The sequence below is a fragment of the Nicotiana tomentosiformis genome, chromosome 1, assembly GCF_000390325.3.
Source record: "Nicotiana tomentosiformis chromosome 1, ASM39032v3, whole genome shotgun sequence".
NCBI classification, from domain to species: Eukaryota; Viridiplantae; Streptophyta; class Magnoliopsida; order Solanales; family Solanaceae; genus Nicotiana; species Nicotiana tomentosiformis.
The window spans coordinates 85,255,404-85,279,378 of NC_090812.1; the positions used below are offsets into that span (position 1 = coordinate 85,255,404).

Consider the following 23,975-nt stretch of genomic DNA (forward strand, 5'->3'; position numbering starts at 1 on the left):
GTGTGATTTTATCACTTATTTTCCCTTGTTTGGTTGGTGAGTGGGAAATTTTTTCCGGAAAATATTTTCTAGTGTTTGGTTAAAGAGTAAAAAATATTTTTTTAGGAAAATATATTTGTATGCTACTCGTCCCCTTTCCCCAAGTCCCCATGTTTCCTTGCTCCCCCCAATACCCAACATTTTCAAGACTCTATTTTTTTCAACAATTTAATTATTCTTCTATAAATTCACACAAATCCAAATGAACTAATATGTTGCTTTATTTTTTTTTACGCAAAATAACATTGAAATTTATGCTCCATAACTATAAAGAAAATACTCTTTTTTTGATTGAAAAAGAAAGTACTCTTTCTCCAACATGAAAACAAAGTAATCATTTTATTGAAATAAAAGAAAATACTTTTTCAACATCATGAAAAAGAAATACTCATTTTGGTAAAATTAAAAAAATAATTGTTCTACATCATGAAAAGAAATTACTTTTTTTTTTGTTGAAATGAAAGAAATACTTTTTCTACATAAAAAGAAAATACTCATTTTGTTAAAATGAAATAAAATACTTTTTATACATCATGAAAAGAGAATATTTTTTTGTTAAAATAAAAAATATAATTTTTTATATCATGAAAAGAAAATATTCATTTATTGAAATGAAAAAAAAATCTATCTATTTAGGGTGGGGGTGAGGCGGGGGGTGCAGGGTGGGTAGGGGTGTGTGGTGTGGGTTGGTGGGGATAGAGAATAGGGTAGAGAAGGTTGAAACATAATTTTGGAAAATGTTTTCTCTTTTCTTGGTAGGGAAAATATTTTCATCCAATTAGAGAAAAATGAGTTTTTAAGTAAAATATTTTTTAAAATATTTAAGTCACTAAATATGAGAAAATTGAAAAATATTTTTCTTTAGTGACAAACACACCCTTAACGGAAACACACATTCTTGTGCAAAATTTCAATTTCGCCTACGCCAGAAGGTGGGGTTGGAGGCTTGGGGCGTCACAAGCGGGCTCATTAAGGTGGGCCTGGCAAATTAATCGGGTTAAAGGTTGACGGAGGCTGCGCTTATGGGTTCGTATTCCAAAACGTAAGATATCGTTATCCTGAGTCCTGCACCAAAAATATAGTTTTCTTTTCCTTTCAGAAAGGTAACAGATTTCACCGAAGTTTAGTGAAGAATGGCGACGCTGGCGGCGGCGCCGTGGTTTAGAGTAAGGTTGATCCCGGAGTTAAAGAACAGCCAGTCACTACTATACTGTCGCGGCAACCACAGTTACCGGCAAAGTCTCTGCTCCCGTAGAAGAAGTTTCTCAGTTTATGCTTCAGCGGGGGACGGAGGGGATGTCAGAGTTCGGTTTGCGCCATCTCCTACCGGTAATCTCCACGTGGGAGGCGCTAGAACTGCACTCTTTAACTACTTATATGCGCGGTCCGTCCCGGTTCCTTGTTTTCTTCTCCATTTTACCCATTGAGAAACGCTTTTTTTTAATTGTCTTTCTCTGTTACATTATGTTACTCTAAATTACAGGGCAAAAGGTGGGAAGTTTATACTCCGGATTGAAGACACAGACCTGGAAAGATCCACAAAGGAGTCTGAGGAGGCCGTGCTTCGTGACCTTTCTTGGCTTGGTCTTGCTTGGGATGAAGGTTCTATCATCTACCACCCTTTCTTTCCCTTTGCTAAATTGCAGATTTCTGATGTCAGTGTCTTGTTGTATGTAACTAAAGGTTTGAGCTGAGCTTACATCTTATATATTTATTAGTAACACAAGTATTATAGTAAATCCCCAACTCATCAGCAATATTATATAAAAAACGATGCCGCCTCAGTCAAACAAGTATTTAAAGTATTTCTTCTTTAGACTAGGCTTGTGAAGTAATGAGCCTAAGCTGAGTAAGCTCAGGTAGCTGCAAGATATACCGTTTCGATCCGAGCTCTCTTAATGAGCATTCTCAATATTATGCCTTGAAGAGGACTCAAACCTCCACGCTATTTAGCATGAGATTTTGAGTCTTGCGTGTCTTAACATTTCACCAGCAACGCATCTTAAAAGTGAATCGTATTCCATGAATGTGATATCTATCTAGTGTGATGTGTGGAATATATGACAAAGGTGGATCTATTGATCAATCATGTCATATAGGCCCTAGTTGGACATCCAATTGCTTCAATTTGAGTTATCTGGATAATGCAATGCCTGATACATCTAAAAAAGATGGACACTTTCTGGCTTGTCTTGTTAGCGTCCTTAGAATGGAACTTTTGGACAAGCCTGTTGATATTCTGCACATACAAAACTGTCAAAGCTCAATAGCTAAAATTAGTGTCATAAATTGATCCAATGAAGCTGACACGTTTTATAACTTTTCGAATGCCGCGGTTTGTGGAAGTGTGTGGCCATCTCATCTAAAAGCTTAAGCTGTTAGAGATAACACATTTTTATTCATTTAGTTATATCTTCAACACGCTCCCTCTCATGGGAGCCTGTCTTTTTCATGAGTCAAACACGTAGATATTCTTTTTAATTATGGGTGACAGTGATTTGAACCCAGGATCTCTGCCTGCTCTGATACCATGTGGAAATGTGTGACGATTCTTTTAGTTATATTTTCAACACAGTCAAAATCAAAACTACGGACTCGTTAGCATTAAATTAAATATATGCTTTTAAATGTAAGACAATTTTATTAACAACAATTATTTACCTTATAAAAAATAAACAAAAGTCAACACCAAAGAGTTAGTGGAAAGTACAAAATTACACAAAAAGCTGGGAATTATTTCACGTAGTGCTGAGACTATCTATGAATTCCAGCATTGACTCTTTATCATTTAAATGTATCCTTTCGCCAACACTTTAAATTATATAAGCATCTATACTTTACAAGAGAAAATCTTTTCTATTTTCCTTTCAGAATATCTATGATTCCCTGCAAGGCACACCGGCACACTGTTCAAAAATGTGTAACTCCATAGCTTTCTGATTTCTTCTCTCATCTTGCAGCCCTGCTGAGAAGCTAATGCTTGTTTCACAGTCCCTGTCATCACCCAATTGATGCCATATATGTTCAAAAACCTACTCCTGATGTCTGTCCTGTGAATCTGCAATGTAAAAAAGGATGTCTTGCAGTTTCTATGTCTTTTTCACATAAAAAGTCTTGTGTGAGAACATGCCTCATGTGAAGCAATCCACCCACAGAGATCGAGCTTTTGTTTTCCATAGCTTCTTCCAAGGCTCCTCCTCCAGTTCTCATTCTTTAGCAAAAATTAGTATCAGGACTTGGCAGTAAAGCTACCATTGTTCTTCTCTTTCCACCATGTAGAATCCTTTTGATTATCCATCACTCTAGTTTGGTTCTAAACTTTTAATAATTGTGTAACCCTTTCTATATCCCAGTCCTTAAAATATCTTCTAATTTCTAACTTCCAACCATCATTGGTCCAGCTTTGCGCAATACTGATTTCCAAATCAATCAGCAGATTGAAAGCGTGCCTTTTGACTCAAACCAACCTTTTGACTCAAACCAATCTCTTTATTTTACTTTGTGACCTGTTAATTGCTTGTTGCCTTTATAATTTTCTGTTTTAAAGTTTTTTTATAAGGAAAACCACAGGCTAATGCTGTTTTTAAGTTCGCAATAAGGAAAACAAGCTAGTAGCAAATGCTATAAGGTGAGACTTATATTGAAGGTGAGGAATCAAATCCTCGTCGCTTGTTGCTTGTCATTGTGACATTGGGACAGTCTTTAAATTCTGTTTTAGTTTTCATCCTTTTTTTTCTTAAGATGTAATTCTAATTTCTAAGTGATCACAATTATTGATGACATATTCTTTTACCTATCAAAATATTTAAAAAAATGATGACATATTTTTTGCAGGTCCTGGAATTGGTGGGGAATATGGACCGTACAGGCAGTCTGAGAGGAATGCCCTTTACAAGCAATTTGCTGAAAAGCTTTTACAATCCGGTCATGTTTATCGATGTTTTTGCTCAAATGAGGTGATTGTATTGAATTTTCATTTCTTTCCTTGGGTATGCTGGCCGGTTTTACAGTGTGAATTTTGAGAGTTAGAAATCTGTATATCTAGAATGTAAGTTCACAGAAGCAGATATTTGTGCTACAGAATCCTTTTGGATTCCATCTATTATACTAGTTTCAGGAGCACGATGCTCACAAGTTTGATGCCTCTTAAACTGCTCCATTGTTTATCTGCTTGATGGGTCAATACGTTGTCCAATTTTGTGGTCTTAGTATATCGTATTGAATGACAGTGTAATAATAAAGCATTTTCTGTTGTGCAGGAATTAGAAAAGATGAAAGAGATTGCAAAGTTGAAGCAGTTGCCTCCAGTATACACTGGGAGGTGGGCAAGTGCTACAGAGGAGGAAGTGGTAGAAGAGCTGGCAAAAGGGACCCCATACACATACCGATTTCGAGTACCAAAAGAAGGGAGCTTAAAAATTGATGACCTCATTCGTGGTGAAGTTAGTGATATTTCTCAACTAATTTGTACCAGTAAAATTTATTCCCATCTAAGCTGGTGGTTTTTTTTTATTTTTTTTTATTGTCATAATTCCGGTCCAAACTTATTATGTTGAACCGCCAACTGGTGAATAAATTGAAGATTTTTTTTTAGGATATCGTCCAAGCTAACAATGGCAATTTTATTGCTAAAACGTTGTGTTATGATATTATCCTCGTATCTTCTAGAAGATTAGAAACAAAAGAAGAAAGGGGGTACTTTTTCAAGGGGAAAAAAGGGAAGAAAGGGGGTGGTTCTGACTAGTTTTTTTCGTAGGGAATAATTAAGTTGGGGCTGACTCTTGCTTAAAGTAAGAGCTATGACTAGATGAGTCCATTGCCTTATTTGGATAGATGGGCTAATTTCTCTAGGTCATCAATTGTTGGTTTCAAACTCTGTAATTGTTGTGTAGTGATCTGGTGATTATGGGCTTGGGGTTCTAGGGTATTAGAACTTGGAGATTGTCGAAATTAGATAAAAGAGCACTATAGAATACCAATAGTCTAGATTGGGAAATAGGGAGTGGAACTTAGTGATATTAGAAACTAGATAAAAAGGTACTGCAGGAAGCTAATACCCTAATACATAAGTATCATTGCATATTTATTTCTTGTGAATTTTTCTTTCTTCTTTCTTTTTTGTTTCCCCCCTTTTTTCTCAATGATGCATGATAGGCGGAAGTGGTAATGATAAGAAGTTTTTTAAATTGAAATTTGCTATCTATATCAGCTGGAACTGACAGTGCACAGAGAAGCTGAAGAAATTATGGAGAAATGTCCCTTTGTATATTTTCTGGACAGCATGAAAAGGAACCATAGATGTTTTAAGAATAATTTTTTGTCCTTACCTTTTGTAAAGTTTAAATGCTTACAGAATCTATATTTTTGGGTTAGGAAGAACTCAGTAGAAGGACTAGAATATCAGTTGGAATCCATGTACTCCTTTAATTGAGAAGTCCTATAAATTCTGCAAAACTTTTGTGTAATAATACCTGCTTGGTACTTGACCATGGAATAAAAGTTTATTTTGCCTATCAGAAAAAGAAGAGGAAATGGTTGAAATAACATAACTGTGAATTTCTTATCTTTGACAAGAAAGTAAAAAATGCTGGAAATTTTTCATGCAAGGCACGGGCAAAATGCTAGTGCATCTCAGTTATTATGGTGGACTAACTTTGTTGCAATTTCATGAAGGTCAGTTGGAACTTAGACACACTTGGAGATTTTGTGATCATGAGAAGTAATGGACAACCTGTTTACAACTTTTGTGTCACAGTTGATGATGCTACTATGGCAATCTCCCATGTCATAAGGTATTAGAGAAATCTAATTTCAATACTGTATGACAGAACTGATGCTATACTCTATAGGCCAAAGGCATTGTAAAATTTCCACTGAAAAGTTGAGTAACAACGAAGAGGGTAATATGATTATAGTGATCTTTAGTTGTTAAAATGAAACATCAGTGATGATGTAAATATGTGTTTAAATTAGTTCTCAATATTATGGAAACAATCTCTCTATCCTCACAAGGTAGGGGTAAGGTCTGCGTACATACTACCCTCCCCAGACCCCACAGTGTGGGATAGTACTGGGTATGTTGTTGTTGTTTCAGTTGTGTGCTATCACTACACAGACTCATTCGTTTTCCTTGATACACCATTGTCAAATGGGTATGACATGGTTACCTTGAGATTGTACTGAAACCTTGCTAAAAATCGAGCTTACCCATGCCATAATTTGTACCTGAGGCTATGGCTCCCTGTAACATAGGTTGTACTATTTTGTTTTCTGCACAGGATACAGCCACTTTTCAATATGTAGCATGTATTTTTGAATTGTTTATTTGGCACTCGAGCACTAATGAAATCTTGATGCTTCAGAGCGGAGGAACATTTGCCGAATACTCTAAGGCAAGCATTAATATACAAGGTACTGCTTTTCCCGGTCTCCTCCCCTTTCTTCCCCACCCCCTCCCCCAAAAAAAAAGAAGAAGAGAAGAAATAAAATGAAAGAAAAGCTAAAGGGAAAAAGAGAGTGAAGAAAATGGAAAAAGAAGAGAAGAATCCTTAGGCAGTTCTGGGTATATGATTTCACTTCTAGAAGCTCACGGAGAAATTTCTTTGTTACCCTGTTGTAGGCACTAGGTTTTCCGATGCCTCACTTTGCGCATGTTTCTTTAATTCTTGCACCTGATAGAAGCAAGCTCTCTAAACGGCATGGTGCAACATCAGTTGGTCAGGTAAATGACATTGCATGCTTCCCTTTTGAAACAATTTTAGGGGTTTACGTGTCAGGTAAAATATGTTCTTCCTTTGCTTTGGATTTTCTCTACCCTTTCCTTTTGAACTGGAAAAGTGAGAAATCTCAGTGTTTTCCTTTTCCCTGACAGTTCAGGGACATGGGCTATTTGCCTCAGGCAATGGTGAATTATCTAGCTCTTTTGGGATGGGGTGATGGTACAGAAAATGAGTTTTTCACCCTTGAACAACTTGGTCAGTTGGTTGCCTCTGTGCTGATGTTCACATAGCTAATTTTAGCTTGCATTCATTTCTATTTATTTGCCTTTCAAGTGTGATAGCTTCTCATCTCATTTGCAGTTGAAAAGTTCACAATTGAACGTGTAAACAAAAGTGGTGCCATTTTTGATTCGACCAAGTTAAGGTATTATATTTTCTTCTGCTATATAAATAGGATTTCTTGGTTTTACATTTCTTGATTCTTGTTTAAAATGTGAATATGAACTTCAGGTGGATGAATGGTCAGCATTTGAGATCTCTACCATCTGAAGAGCTGAACCGAATTATTGGTGAAAGGTGGAAGGATGCAGGCATCGCTACAGAATCACAAGGAATCTTTATACAGGTAGAACTTTTTCTCTTTTTTTCTTTTCTCCACCACATCTTGTAGCCTGTTCGATGAAGAGTTTGACTCTCATTCTTCCTTAAGTGATTGTTCCTATCCCTTCTATGTTTTACCAATCCAAGAAGAATAAACTATGTTTGTGCAATGTGATGTGATCTGACAGTTCCGTGTTAATGGTTGGGAGCACCTTCTTATGTATTGCGACTGATAGCTTCTGATGGAGCTTATTCTTAATGCACTGTTGGTGCAAGTTGGGATAAAGTGGTTACAGACCCTTATATGAAATGCAACAAGCAGCAGTATCACTATAGGTAGTTGTTTTACCATGTGATGGTCTGCTACGACTTGGCTGGCTGATTCTGGATAGACCTAGTGCAACACGGCCAGTTGAATTAAATCAGGGATTCTTTTTGCATGACTGAATGAATCAGGGATGTTTGGTGCCGGATATGACACCAAGTCATTAAACTCAAGATCCTACTTAGGATACCTTAAGATTCTCTGGGGTCGGATCTTCAAGTTATAAATTGCTGCAGATAGTGTCTCCATGCAAAGTTACCGGAAAAAGAAAAAAAAATACCCCAGTACCTTATAAAACATTATAAATTTATGACCTAAATGTCTCATAAAAGAGTTGGAACGAAAATTGTAATATGATATCAAAATGTACATCCTTAGAGGCTATCAGGAAAGTCAAAATTGGAACTTGACTTACAGAAGTGTGAAACAAATTCTCTGTGTTGTTAACTAGCAAGCTAATTAAGAAATTTATTGTCACATAATGTAAAAGTGACTTGATGCTGGAAAGGTTGGTATATTTCTCTAAGTATATCACATTAAGGTGTTTTCATGGCAGGGTTGCTTCAGTATATTTCGATCCATAAAACTGTGGGGTTGTAGGAGTTGGATGACAATTTTAACAACCTTCTATCAAAATTTGAAAACCTTAATTTGATGTGTGTTGATGTAAAAGAATCCTAAATTTCTAATTTTCTGATTTAAAACTCTGGGATCTGGGGGATATAAGGCTAGTGATGTTCCTGAAACTTAGTTGTAGCTATAACTTTGTAAAACAATAATTTCACTTGTTTCAATACTAGGCTGAGGACAATTAACAAATAGGGCTAAACTCTACCATGGAAAGTACAAAGAAAATTATCGATTAGCCCCTTGGAGCATCCTTATGCAATGTGTTGTACGGGGATGGAAAAGTTGAAGTCTTTACTCTTTAGGATTTTCTCAAGCTAAGTAACCAGCTTTCTTTTTCTTCTGTGATGAGTTGGTTGTGTAGCTAACTTGTCCTCAAGCGAAGCTACTAGCTGCTGCGAACATGATTAATAGAGTTTGTGTTATAGAAATTGGTTTTACCTTGTACGGAAGTACAACCAGCTGGCCAATTACATGATTTTAGCCTTTAGTATCCTGATTTGGTTCTATTTCAGTTGGCCTGCTCTCTATTTTGGTCTGGAATAAAAATATGAACTATTAAGAAAATGGACCTTCGGCCTAATTTAACTCAAAAGCTAGCTCATGAGGTAAGGATTGTCCAAGACCATATAAGGAGAAACCATCACATTGTCTTCACCAATGTCGGAAAATCTAACACCTTCCGGCATGCCTAGGCTTGAACAACTAGAGCTTGGATAACATAACATGGGGCTCGACATTGGGAAACAAGCAGGGATGGGCCTGGCTCTGTTAAATGGACCTTGGTCTAGCTCAATCTCAAAAGCTAGATCATAAAGTAAGTATTGTCCGAGACAATATAAGTAGACAACAACCCATTCGCTCAACAATGCAGGACAATCTAACATGGCCTGTTGCCTACAGCAGAGAACTTTTTCCCACTCAGCAATGAGGGTGGGCGTAAAACCGGAAAAAAAAGACCAAACCAAAATTTTCGATTTTTCGGTTTATTCAGTCTGTTGATGGGTAAACTCTTTTATAACTTCGGTTCTTTGGTTCGGTGGTCGTTTCAAGGGTTCGGTTTTTCGTTTAACCAAAAAACCGAAATTTTTCAAAAGCTTTTGTCCGCTTAGTCCCTTACCCAGTTACCCTAAGCTTATCCTTAGCCCGAAACCTCTTATTCTGAAGAATCTCAAAGCTCAATCCTAAGCCATTGTTTGTAACTTCAGTTCTTGCCCTGTGCTCTAGGATTCAAACAAGTTTCAGAAAGGAGATTTTAAGAAGCCATGAAGCTTATCATGCATCATCAAGAATTAAACCTTCAAAAAGCTCAGAGTTTTCAACTATGGTCTTCAAGAGTGGTTTAATGGAAAATGAAGAGAGGGATGCTGATACAGAAAGAAGAAAGACGATCAAATGGATGGTTGCGACAATTTGTAGTCCTCCAATCTCTTCTAGAATGTTTGCTTTCGAACTTAAACTTATAAATTAGCTGGCTCTTGATTCTATCGGGGAATGATGTATTTTTATTGGAGAATACTACTATTTTAGTTTTCATGTTGCTTAAGCTCAACAACAACAACAACAAAAAACCTAGTGTGGTCCCATAGGTACATAGGTGGGGTTTGGGGAGGGTAGTGTGTACCCAGACCTCCTTACTACATTGTGAAGGTAGAGAGGCTGTTTCCAATAGACCGTCGGCTCAACAAATTTCATGTTGCTTAATCACAAAGAAATAAATGCCATTCAAAATGATGTGTACGACCATATCTATTTTCCCGGTGAGATCCAGTAGAAAAACACTTCTGTGTGTCGACTCGACATTCCCTCGCTGCTCACCTTGGTTCGAGATTTTTCCGGCGACCTCAGAAAAAGACCAGCAACCTTTTTCTTTGAAGTTTTCCAGTGAAGGCACTCTTTCTGGCGAATTTGTTCAGTTTATTTTGTTCAGGCCCATAATTAAAACAACCAAACCGATTAAATCGAACCAAACATGAAAAAAATAAAACCGTACGGAATTTATTACGGTTCCGTTTCAGTTATCAAAATTCACTAACTGAAAATCAGACCGAACTTTTGCAAAAGTTGAATTAGTCGAGGTAGAATACACAGCTGGTGGTTTTGTTTGCTGGTATGATTCTGGATGCATCAGGTACAGAATTAGCTAAATGTCAAACTTGATCGAAACTTTTGAAATGCTGAAAATATTCCCCTCTTTCCCCAGTGGCTGTTGCATAAATGCTATTCGTTAAACATCAATTCAAAAGTTGATGTTCAGTGGACATTGGAGTTATGGTTCTTATACCTGTTAACTTTTCTATATGTACAGGATGCTGTTTTGCTCCTGAAGGATGGGATTGACTTGATAACAGATTCAGAGAAAGCGCTTTCAAGTTTGCTATCTTATCCTTTATATGAAACTTTGGCAAGGTGATTTATGAAATCCTCTTTTGAAACTGTACTATGTGATGCTTATAGATGAAAAGTTCTCTAGTTAAAGAGAATGAATAGTCTACATAGAAAATGTCTTCAACACGCTCCCTCACACGCGGGCTTGATTCTTTTTGATGAACCAAGCACGTGTAAATTCTTTTTGATATTGGGTGGCGATGAGACTCGACCCCAAGACCTCAGCATGCTCTGGTACTATGTTGAAGTGTGTGACCATCTCATCTAAAAGCTTAAGCTGTTAGACAGAACACACTTTTATTTACTTAATTATGTCTTCTACAGTTTCTCAACTTGGTCTATTCGTTAAGGCGTTAATGAAAATATTTGTTATTAATGAGCTTAATTTGTTCGAATAAGTAAAGGTATTAATTATAGCAAAAAGGATGGTTATCCTCATTTACAAGGAGAATAGAAAAGATAATTTCCACAAAAATGATTCCCCATTTAGTCCTTTACAAATTGAATACAATAAGACAATTCAACAAAACATTGATTCTTCGTAAAGGGCAACCAATTATCTATTAGAAGGCCTGAAATGATGTTAAAAGGAGAAAAGCTTATAGTATGTGACTTACTTATTATGGTATACGCTATGCCATTTGCAGCGCTGAAGGAAAACCAATCTTAGAAGATGGGGTTTCTGAAGTTGCTAAGAGCTTGTTAGCTGCCTACGACAGTGGCGAGCTCTCTGGTGCACTTGCAGAAGGCCAACCTGGATGGCAAAAGTGGGTGAAGAATTTTGGTAAATTGCTGAAGCGCAAGGTTAGATCTGAGTATTTTCTTTTTCCCTTAAGTTTCTTTTTCAGTATTTAATAAGGTTGCTTTATGTACCAGGGAAAATCTCTCTTCATGCCCCTTCGGGTGTTACTAACAGGAAAGCTTCATGGACCTGATATTGGGGCCACCACAGTTCTGCTCTATAAAGCTGGAACATCTGGCTCTGTAGTACCTCAAGCTGGGTTTGTGACATTTGATGAAAGATTTAAAATATTAAGAGAAGTTCAATGGGAGTCGTTCAGCACAGATGTGCCTTTGTCTGCTGGTGCTGTAACTCGTTGATATTGAGGCAATTTTTGGTTTGATTTTCGATCTTATGCCTTCTGTCTCCGCCCTTCCTTGTAGAAACAAAGACGGCTGCAAACGAGTGGGGTTCTTTTGTATTTGCACCTCCTCTCTTCCGAATACGAAGAGGGCTGCCGTCGCTAGTGGTATTCCTTTTTGTATTTCCCCCCTCCCCCTCCACGGGGTAAGGGCGTGTGGAATGTGAAACTACTTTTATTTTTTGAATGGTGCGACCATGACCGGCTTGATATCTTACTGCCACTTGCTGGTTGGGGTAAGTCATAGAACAATGGTAGAATAGATAGCAGGGCATATTTGCAGCTCCAAACTGGGTTTCGTTGAATATATTTACTCATAAAAACAATGGCTATGTTTTTCATTTATTGTTCTACATGTATAACTTTCCGTGACTGACAGGGATATCTTTTTTGTAGAATTTCTTTTTCGGTTAAGTGCTAAACCGTGCATTCACTTTCTTGGTAGAGTTAAAACAGTGGAATTAGGTGTGATATTGGCGGTAGCAGTTCATCATTTGATAAGTAAGTTTCTCTAGATACTTTTAAGTATCTTTTCTTGCGTTCTCAATTATTATACTATCATGGATAAATGTGCTTGAAAGGTTGTCATGAGATAACCAGAATAAAATATAAGAGAATACTAGATATATGACGACTTAACATGATATACAAACTTATACATGTGACATACGGACCTATAAGGCCGACAGAGGCGGATCCAGAATTTTAAGTTTATGGGTTCCTACAGAAATCTCAAGTTAATAAACAATAATAACTGGATTAATGAATTAGTTTTCAAGTTAAATATTCTTATACATTTAATAAAATTTTCAATACAAATATCGAATTTAGGCAAAAGTTATTAGGTTCACGGGAACACGTAACTAATGTACTGGATCCGTTCCTAAAAGTTGACATGACCATTTGTACACTCAAAACATAGGCCAACAAAGCCTTACAAACATCCATATAGATATCATCTGTCTACAAGCCTCTAAGATTACATAAAAGTCATAAAGGTCGGGACATGGTCTCGTTATACTAATCAATATATGTCCAAAGCATGCTGACAAAAAAGGCACTCCGGAGCAAGTGGAGTGCACCAACACTTTTCGTTGAGCTGATAGCCTACTAGGAGGACTGTTAACCTGTCTATCGGGACGTGTGGGCATGAAACGCAACATCTCCAAAGCAAAAGGGACGTTAGTACGAATAAAGTACCGAGTATGTAATGCTGGAAAGTATAAATAAGAACAGTAATATAAAAAGAGATAAAGAAGATACCACATGTAATATCTGAGTACCTCTGAGGGCGAATGATATGAAATGCATGATACATATATATATACATATACTTTTTAAAAAAACATACGCCATGTGGGCATCATCATCATCATATCGTACCCGGCCGTATTAGGGTCGGTAAAAACGTACCCGGCCATCATAAGCTCTGTAAAATCGTACCAGGTCACGCGGAGCTCGATAAAACCCAACTGATCAATGGTTGCACATAGGTGCAGTACTATTCTAGACTGGCCTATTCGTTTGGTCACCTGAGATTTAAGACTATCTGGTGAAAATCTCAGCTTCGGAAGTAATTATTGCATGCCTTTTGAAGCTCTTGATTCCGGCAACTCAAAAGTTATAAGTAATTCCATCATTTAACCGCGATTGGAGTTTTCCAGTGCCAAATGACAGATTTTGCAGCAATACAATTGGTCCATACGCCTCTTGTCAATTTAGTAAACCATTTCCGAAAAAAAAAAAAAAAGTATGTTCAACCTTTAAGAACTATATGTTTAACCCCTCTTTGTATAAGCGGTTGTCAAAAGTTCTGTAATTTTTTACGCATCGTCTTAAAATTTAGGTTAAAATGTTTAGATTTGTCACATGATGTCAAAGAAAATAGAGGTCAGAGTTATGGTGACAAATTTAGACCAAAAATATAGCATGTGGGTTGGGCAGGGCATATATTTACTGGTAGATCAATGTGAGTATATTTTAAGTTACTAGAGAAATTTATTTCGGGTGTCATTATATAATAGAAATTGATAAAATTTTGGCCTTAGATTAAGTTTGGCAAAGGCAACCCCAAAAGATTAGCATTGTATAGCTAAATCAAAAAAAAAAACTACTTCCCTATTTATTCTCTCTCCAATATCTCCCTCCCTATATCTTCTTCTATCGCTTCTCTCTTACATGGTCTAGGGAATATTATTGCAAATCATGCAAAAATCAGTGAGATCTGATTACACATCCGTAAAAATTTTGAAATGTCGATTGCAGGTTAAGCCCTATTGATTGGAGCTAAACAAACATATATGAGACCAAATTACCATAAACGCCGGCTGGACTTGGCATATGGCAGAGCCTATAAAGCAGCCTAGCCAATTTATGTCGGAACAAGTTCATTGAAAAAGAAAAAGAAAACTAAAGTGTGTCTACTTGATGAGTTATGCAGTATGAACATGATAACTGTATTCGTTTTTCTTCTCTCTTTTCTTCCTTTTGTTTTTTGATTTAAAATAAATAAATCAAATTCCCATCTTGTATATCAATGTGTGTGTGTATATATATATAATCTGCAAGAAATTATTTGTTTTATATTGATATATACAAAGTAGAAAATAATTTTGGTTATACAAAAAAAGAAAAAAAAATTGTTTTATATTTTGATATACACAAAGAAGGAAAATAAAGTTGCCATTTGCATTTTGGTATACATATTATTTGATGTATTATATGCAGTGATATACAAACAATATAATTATTTTTGTATTATACACTTGGATATAGAGACAAGAATAAATTATAATCAACTATATTTATAACTTCATATTTTAGATATACAACGAAGGAAAATAATTTTTTGATATACACTTTGCTATACGTAAATAAAGAAAATAAATTTGTGATATATATATTATTATTGTGATATACATTTATTAGTTACTCGATACCAATAAAGGAAAAATGGGTTACCAATTAGTAGGCTGAGTTGATACATGACGCCAAATTGACTTCTTTGAGCCGTTTCTTCTTTTCATTCAATTTAATACTATTTACATTTTTTTTCTTTTTTTTTTTTATATTTTTTGCTTTTCCACCATAATTTTCCATTCAACTTGTGTAAAAAATTCCCAGTCTTTCCAATCACCTTTTGTATTCCGAAATACATTGATGGCGATCAATATAATGTTATCAATTTTTAAGATTTAACCTTATCTCTTCGAGTGAAAATTATTTAAATCCTTCAAGCTTACTTTAAAAATCAAGCTCACGTTTCAACTTTATTCGTAATCTTCTTCTTCCTCTTCCTTTTCCTTTTTTCTGCCATTTTATCCAACTTGCATCCTTCCCCCCTCCCCCCCAAATAAATCTATATAATTTTTATAATTGTAAGATAAAATATCTTTCACTACCGAGGGCGAACAGCTTCACTAGTTCATAAGTAAATGGCAAATGAAATGTGCTAACCTTACTAGTAAAACTTAATTACTTAATAATGACGGTAGTAAATGGTGTGTGTAATAATTAGTGCAATACAGAATGGTACATACTAAGGCAAGAGGATTCGAGTGGTTGGTCACATTTTGCATTAATTTGGTTTTGTTTCTTTTAAGTCAAAGTTTACAGAAAAAAGTACAAGCTCAAAATGATGAAAGATGATCTTCGTAGTTTTTTAACAAACAAGAATTTTAATTCGACAAGAGAAAAGGATAAAGGAACATAGACCAAGAATATCGTATATGAGGAAGTATTGGGTGAAATACGTTTCATTACATGTTTGTACCTTATAAAATTATAAATAAATAAATCAATCACATGTATCAAATTAAACTTTGATTATTCATCTTTGTAGGTTAAGATGGTATTCGATCATCTAGATCAAAGCAAGTCAGCATAAGATGATCCACATTGATCATTCAAACAAACTTGATGAATTTATCCTTTTATCTAATCTTTTCAAGTTTTAGCAGTTCTTTCAAGGTTGCTTTTATCTATTTAATAGTAGCTTCATCTTTTAATTTACTTTCTAATATTGTTTGAGTTGAAGTGCTTTTCAGGAATCAGGAGTTTATATATTTTGACAATCAGTATGGTCTGCACCAATAGTTTAAATAATGTTTGTGGAATCACTAGATTGCCTAAATATAATATTTTATTTAATTAATAAAAATTAGCCGAGGAAAAAAGATAAATAAAAAATTCCTTATGGAGTAGGCGTAAACTTTCAGACGCTTGTTTCAAAGAGAGCCAACCTTGTACTCCATTGCGAAAATTGACTACTCGTAAGGATAAAAATGCAGCCCATTTCATGGAAGAAGCGGAAAATCTATTTTATCCACTAGAATATTCGTTTATAAATTTTGCCGTGCATAGGAAATACCAAAGACGCATTCTCAAGCTTTTGAGAAACTTTAGAAATCCTGTATATATTTATTCTTGGTATTGTGGTGTGCTATCAATCATTATGAAATTTTTTAATGTGTTGAGTAGTGGCAATCTCCAATAAAATAGATTGATATTTTATAGTTTGTATAACGGATGTTTAAAATTGAAAGATGCACCTGAAGTCATGAGGGGGTTCAAGTAACTTTTTGCGAGGACACTGGTTTCAGAATAGATTAAAAAATCCATTAATCTCTGCACATAAAACTTTTTGGTGTTATCTTATTATTTACCCGAAAAATCGGATAACGTTAGATTTGTGTATGGTTCTAAGGATATGCGATACAATTTGATATAAATCGTGTTGAGAAATAGAAATAAGTGTATTCTTGACTATAAGAATGAAAATAGTGAGCAAAAAGAACGAATAAAATAAAGTCAATCAAACACAAGGGGATAATATGAGAAGTGATCTTTTTGTTGCTGTCTGTCGTGCCCTTAGCTTACAAGGACCCCCCTTTTATAATAGAGGGTCATTACATTATTTATAACAAAATAATAAAATAAAGCATATAGTGGAGAACCCATGATGTTTTGTCTCTTTCTCGATTCTCGCTAAGATTCTCTCCCTTGGTGCGGTTGCAACGGCTCTTGTCTGTGAGCTCGACACTGGCTCGAACTCGATACTGGTCCGAATTCGATACTGGCCCAAACCCGTTACCGGGTCGGCTCTTCGGTCTTGGCTTGAGCTCGACCTTCGGGGCGGGCGTGATGCATTTTCGACCTCGAAGCAACGCCTCGGGCTCGATAGGATTATCAAGCCGACTCCTCGAGTTGCCTTTGGACTTCGAGGCTCGTTTGTACTGCCTTCGGAGCTTACTCCCAAAATCCTACTCTGGCTTCTTGCCACTCAATCTCGATCGAACGTAAGAAAGCCGAAATCTGTTTTGACCGTATACAGATAGTCCCCTCGATTCTCATAAAGGATGTGGTGAGAATCGACATGACCTTTGACGGTTCGATCGGACAACAAGCTGACATTTTATCAGGGACCGATTATGACGTATGTGATAGCTGTCCCATCGATTTAGTTTTTCAAGGTATTTAATGCTTGTCAGATGATGGTCGGCTATTTCTGATACCGAACCGACATGATGCGAGCCTATAAATAACCCTTCCATCTAACTTTTACCACTTTTACGCCTTTACTTTTCCAAATTCTCTTATCTTTTCCCCCTGCTTCGTTGCTTTAGAGCCATCCACACCAGAGCTTTAGGTGTCGTCAATTTTTCACTTTCCTTTGCCTTTCTTCCTCGCATATCAATGACTAAAACTTTGAAAACTGTACCTCAGAAGGAGAAAGCTTCTTCTTCACGGCCGTCCGACGACAAGGCACCGGTGGAGCCGTCCGTTCTCGACTATGTTCCCGGCCCGTGCACTCTGAAGATCGATTTTAAGGTTGAGAATCCTTCATCCGTTCCGGGTCGATGCGAGCACGTGTCAATGTACATGTGCTCTATAACGGAGGGTCATCTCGAGGCCGTCAACAAAGACTGCAACTGGGGTTCCGAGGTTGTGTTGCAGATTCCATCCCCCGAAAAGAGCGTCATCACCCATGTGGAGGGGTTTTTAAGTGTTTACACTTATCCCTTCACATTGGGTCCGGTCGACCCGGTGATCATCGATTTTTGCAAGAGATATCAGGTTACCCTCGGTCAAATTCATCCCTCTCTATGGCGTATAGTAATCCTACTTCGCTTCTTCTCCACCAAAGCCGGGGGGATGGATTTTTCCCTGAATCACCTCATACGGTTGTATCGGCCTCAAATCTTTCGAGGATTAATCAGACTTCATCATCGGGCATCAAAGGCTTTGATGTCGAGCATCGATGAAGATAAGGATCGGGGTTGGATGGGGCGTTACATTCGGGTGAGGACCGGTGACCTTATTCCGGAAGAGAAGATGCCGTTCCCCGAGGAATGAAATTTCGACCGTGAGTTGTTCTCATAAGACGTTGCTTTTTGTACCTTTTCCTGATTTTTTCTGATGTCTCTTCCCGATATACAGCTGCCCCTTGGATGCCACAAGCGGTGCCCGACCTCGAGGATTGGGTTCGGAAGTTAGCCTCGACTTCCTCTTATGCCGAACGCGCTTGGCGTGATTTGGGAAAAGGCAGATGGGAAGCCAAAAACCATGGTAAGGTTTTACTTCTTGTTTCCTTCAAAGTGTTCTTTGTGCTCCATTCGTTACCGATTTCCATTTATGCAGGTGTAACCAAGGACGCCTTTTGAGGCCTTCGAGCGGTGAAGAAGGAACCAAGTCCCCGATCCCGAAACCGGGGAAAGACAAGAAACGAAAAGCTGCCTCTCGGTCAGAGGGCCCCAAACCCAAAACTCGAAGGGTGAGGAGGAAGGCAATTGCCCTTTCGATTGACTCGGTCCAACGACTGAGAGAAGAAGAAGAAAACGCAGAAGAAGAAAACGCAGAAGAAGAAGGTGCCTCGGCTTTGGTGACCCGATCTGCGAGAGCTATCGAGGTCACCGAAGTTCCTGAGCCGATGACGGCCGTACCAGTCGAGGTTGACCCCGGGATCCCGAGTCTTGATCGGAATGCGCCGAGTGATTCGCTTGGGGCTATGACAGTCGGTTATTTGCCTTCTCTCCTACCTTTTCTGAGGAGGCGTTAAAGGAAGCTCGAGAATTGAAGACCCCCGATATGGGCGGAGGCTCTAGTGCAGGGGATCCCTTTCGGGATTGCTTTACTGGAGTCGATGATGCTTCGATATTGGGGATGCTTCTCTTCTACTAGAAGAGGCCCAACGTTTCATTACTCGGGTAATGATTTCACTATACTTGGTTTCTTTGTTATTATTATTTTTTTTACTTTTTTTTTGAATTTGACTAGTGTTCTTTCCCTACTGTGCAGGCCATTAGTAGGTTTCGAGTCGACTTTAGCCAGTGTGAGGTCGAGCTTCAGAAGGTCTCGGGGGAGAGAGACGCCTTGCGGCTTCTTTGCAGCCAAAAGGACGAGGCTATAAAGGACCTCCAAGCGGATTTGGCTAAGGCTCGTGAAGAAGAGGCCGAACTTGACAAACAGGCGAGCCTCTTTATGTTAAAGTATGGGTTTGACTCGACTGTGGAAGTTAACCCTTCGTTGTCTCAGGTGCAGCAAAAGGTTGAAAAGATCGGGTCACTTCGGGAAGAAGTCGATCAAATCAAAGCCGAATGTAATCGGAGGAAAGAGACTATCGATCGCCTGGCTGCGAAAAAGGAAACCATTTTGACCAAATTACTATCGGCCGATGTTCAGCTTCGAAGAGTCAAGAAAAAGGGGTCGGCTCAGGCCAAGAGGATCGAGGAGCTTGAAACACGTCTTACTGAGGCCAAGGCGGAGGTTGAGTCGTCAAAAGTCATAGCGGATAAGTCCATTGCTGTGTATCGGGCCGATGCCGAGGTTGCTCAGATAGAGGCACGGGAGGCGGCGGATACTGCCGACGCTCGAGCTCATTGGGTTGCCGAACTTGCTAAATGTAGGTCTCGGAGGGATACCCTCGAGGAGATACACGCTCTAGGTTTCGATCTTACCGAAAAGATAAAAAAGGCTAAAGAGCTCGAAGATGAAGCTGAAGCCTTGGCTTCTGATGATGATGACGATGACGGTAGCAAGAGTGGATCCGAGGACGGGGAAGAGCCCGACAGAGAAGCGAACGCCCCTGAGGATGACTAGGAAGCTTAGTTATTAATTAATTTTTTTAGTTCTGTATGTATCACGCCAATCAATCATGTAGACAATTTTGTATATATACAACTTGGTCGACTCATTTTGTGAAGACTTTAATCAAATTTTGACTTCGTAGTCTCTATGATCGATCGATTGTTTTTTCGGACATAAAGTGATGTAGCCCTTAGGCTTGCTAGTTGAGTCAATAATTCAAACTTGAAGAAAAAATAGCCCTTAGGCATGATGGTCCGAGTGAGTGCTCGCTCAATCTTAAAATGAAAGCAGCTTATAGGCTTATTAGCCGTCAAGTGAATGGTTCGAACTCGACGTAATATAACCTGTAAGCGTGATGGTTGAGAGAACATTTCTAGTTTCTGGCCCGAACCCGTTACCGGGTCGTCTCTTCGGTCTTGGCTTGAGCTTGACCTTCGGGGCGGGCGTGGTGCATTTCCGACCTCGCAGCAACTCCTCGGGCTCGATAGGATTATCGAGCCGACTCCTTGAGCTGCCTTTGGACTTCGAGACTCGTTTGTACTGCCTTCGGAGCTTACTCCCAAAATCCTACTCTGGCTTCTTGCCACTCGATCTCGATCGAACGTAAGAAAGCCGAAATCTGTTTTGACCTTATACACTTATCTTTGTGAAAATTATCTACTGATCATAATGATACCAATTTCAGCCTATCTGTAGAAGAAGTAGAGCATTATTGTATGTTCACATTCTTATACTTGCATATTCTGAGCGTCAAAATTGAGAAAATTCTCAATTCTTAGAAAGTTCATAATTCCATGGGCGAACCAATAAGACTAAGGAAACAATCGCTTTTAACCATGAGCTTAAATCGTTTTTATAAAGAAGTTTGGAATAATGGTCTTTGGGTCTACCGTTGGTGCATGGGGAGACATATGGCAAGGAAAAGAGTATTGGGATAATTAAGCCACACATAAAGTTAGGGGAAAAAAATGGTTATTGTTATTCCCTTTAAAGAAAGAAGGGTTACAGAACATTGATTCTTGAAATATTCTTTGCTGACCCGTTTAGAGATAGAGATATTATGTTATGTTCTAACAAGGAAGGGAAAATATCGATACAAATAAGGAAAGTAGGGTTACAACACTTATGAAGAATGGGTCAAGTATTAACAGGCTACGCCTATTGGGCCTATCAGAATAAGGACGGAAGCCCACTACACCAATTACCCATTAGACCCAACTTAGTGATAGTTAGATAAATAACAGAATGTAAGCTGAAGTAGTTAGCTTTTACCCGGTCAGTACATTTCCTAACCACTTTCTCTCTCTACTCTATCCTCTCTTAATATCTTCCTTCTCTTTTCTTCTCTTCTTTCAGGTCAATTGAAGAGATTAGCTAATTGGGCCATATTGTAATCGATTGAGAGTGTTTGTTTAATAAAATTCTTGTTCTTCTTCCATTAATTCTCATTTTCATTTTAGCACATACCAAATTTGTATCAGAGCTTATCATGACCACAATGACGGTTCCAGAAACTCATTCTAAATCTACTGAAGATTACGTGAAGAAAATAGATAATCAGTTACAGATTTACATGGCGGAAACGAGCAAAAAATTAGAAGGAAATGATTCAAAGATAGATGAAGTTGGGAAGAAATTGGATGTGAGATGGAAAGGCTTTTCGCGGGCAAGGATGGCATTCTGGGTAGTGCTCTAGTAGAAGTCAATCATCTCGATGGATCCAGTAGTCGACCCAAATTTAGAGAGCAGAATGAGTACTCTATTGGTAGGCGGCAGAGGCACACTCATGGTCACAGGTTCGAAATTCCTTATTTTGAGAAGGGCGATTCTAGATCTTGGCTTTGAAAATGTGAGAGGTACTTTCTCTATAATCACATAACTGATCCCTACGAGAAATTGGAGGTTGCTGTTCTCCATCTCAATGGGAGAGCAGAATCGTGCTATTTCTCCTACCACTTGAGCAGGGGTACTGTGAGGTGGCCTGAATTTGTAGAAGAAATCAGCAAGAGATTTGAGGAATCTGATAATAGTAATCTCAACCTCTTAGGAGAATTCAAAAGAATTGAGCAACAAGGATCAGTAATTGAATACCTGGAAAGGTTCGAAGTCTTGAAGGCTTGGGTCTTGATTAAACATCCTACTATCCTTGAGGAGTTCTTTCTCGGATTCTTTGTTGAAGGACTCAAGGATGGAATCAGGCATACAGTTAAAATGCTTGATCCTTTCTCCTTGAGTCAAGTTGTGGAGAAGGGACCAGTACCTAAGAAAGGAAAAAGAAATGGTGTCAGATATATAGGACAATATAACAACAATAATAGCCAGGCAAGATTTAAAACCTCTGGTTTTTCTCAGAAAGATGGAGGTTCTACTTCCAACAATATGGGAAATAAGTTGTTTGAAGCAAGAAAGGCAAGAGGTGAATGTTATAAGTGTGGAAAAAAGTACTTCCCTGGTCATCAATGCAAGAACAGACAATTAAATGCATTATCTGGCACTATTGAACAAGAAGAAATAGAACTAGAAACTATAGAAGATGGTTTGGAGGAGTGTCAGGACCAACATGAGGCAGTAATTGATGAGGCCATAAGCCGCAATGCTTAATCTGGGACAGTTGCATCTACCACTATCAAATTGAAAGGGATGTATGGCAAGCATGTTATGGTGATCCTAGCAAATTGTGGGAGTACTCACAGTTTTATAGCAAGTGAAACTGCAAAATAATTGAGGTGAGTGATTCAGGTGGATGCCCCAATGAGAGTCACAACTGATAATGGGAGTAGTTTGATGAGTTATCACTCTTGTCCCCAGTTCAAATAGAAAATGCAGGGCATTGACTTTGAACATAAGCTGAGATTGTTAGATATTGGAGTTGTAATATAGTATTAGGAGAGGATTGGATGAGGAACCATAACCCTATCTTGTTTGACTTTATTGGGTATAGACTGCAGGTTAGTGTGAAAGGGAAGAGAGTTGAACTTAAGGGTTTCTCTGAAGAAGGTAGGTTGTAAAGCATGTCATTTGCATGAGTACAGCAATTACTTAAGAAGGGTCAACTGTTATGGGCTCATCTCTTTACCATTACAGCCCACACAAATACAGAAGATGAAAGCATACTTGAGCAGATTAAGGAGTTATTGGCAGAGTTTCTAAGAGTATTTGCTGAGCCAAAGTCTCTACCATCATAGAGGAGTCATGATCACTTCATATCCCTCAAACCTGATGCAACTCCAATCAACATTAGACCCTAAATGTATAATCATTTCCAAAAATATGAGATAGGAAAGCAAGTAACTGATATGCTTAACAATGGAACCTTACAACCAAGTCATTCCCCATTCTTATCACCAGTATTATTGGTTAAAAAGAAGGATGGTAGCTGGAGATTTTGTATAGATTACAGAGAATTAAATAAGATGATTATTAAGGATAAATTCCCTATACCTCTACTAGATGATCTCATGGATGAGTTGAATGGTTCATGAATAAGATTTAAGGCTTGATATCATCCAATTAGTATGAGAGAATCTGACATATACAAGACTGCATTTAGAACTCATTTGGGGAATTATGAGTTCAAGGTCATGCCATTTGTGTTAACTAATACTCCTGCTACTTTTCAAAGTCTAATGAACCATGTTTTCAGGTCATTTCTTAGGAAGTTTGTGATAGTATTCTTTGATGATATATTAGTGTACAGTCATTCAGTGGAGAACTATGTTGTTTACCTTAGACAAGTGTTGGAGGTGCTCCAGAAAGAACAAATTTATGCTAAGTTGTCTAAATGTGCTTTTGGTCAAAACAAGGCGGAGTACTTACGTCACATTATCTTAGGACAAATAGTGGCTACTGACCCTGCTAAGATTGAGGCCATCTCAACTGGCCTGTTCCTAAATATGTCAAGGCCTTAAGGGGTTTCTTGGGTCTCACTGGCTATTATAGGAGGTTTGTAAGGTCTTATAGAATCATCAGTAGACCTCTGACCACTTTGCTGAAGAAAAATTCCTTCTAGTGGTCTGAAGAGGCTGAAACAACCTTCAATCAGCTGAAAAT

General features: G+C 37.9%; 2 protein-coding genes across 2 annotated transcripts; both read left to right on the forward strand.

Annotated features, from left to right (window-relative positions):
- Window positions 1–951: 951 nt before the first annotated feature.
- On the forward strand, window positions 952–12,277 carry LOC104108636 (glutamate--tRNA ligase, chloroplastic/mitochondrial). The gene is made up of 13 exons (XM_009617717.4): window positions 952–1,423; window positions 1,523–1,641; window positions 3,874–3,995; window positions 4,299–4,481; window positions 5,713–5,831; window positions 6,402–6,450; window positions 6,659–6,760; window positions 6,911–7,013; window positions 7,119–7,182; window positions 7,269–7,383; window positions 10,619–10,719; window positions 11,346–11,502; window positions 11,575–12,277. The coding sequence occupies exons 1-13, from the start codon at window positions 1,173–1,175 to the stop codon at window positions 11,797–11,799; spliced, it is 1,710 nt and encodes a 569-aa protein (XP_009616012.1). The 5' UTR covers window positions 952–1,172; the 3' UTR covers window positions 11,800–12,277.
- A 5,257-nt stretch (window positions 12,278–17,534) lies between these two features.
- Window positions 17,535–21,319, forward strand: LOC138907104 (uncharacterized). The gene is made up of 4 exons (XM_070197267.1): window positions 17,535–17,836; window positions 18,480–18,720; window positions 19,374–19,740; window positions 21,282–21,319. Exons 1-4 carry the CDS (start codon window positions 17,535–17,537, stop codon window positions 21,317–21,319), a joined length of 948 nt encoding a protein of 315 aa, XP_070053368.1.
- Window positions 21,320–23,975: the final 2,656 nt, after the last annotated feature.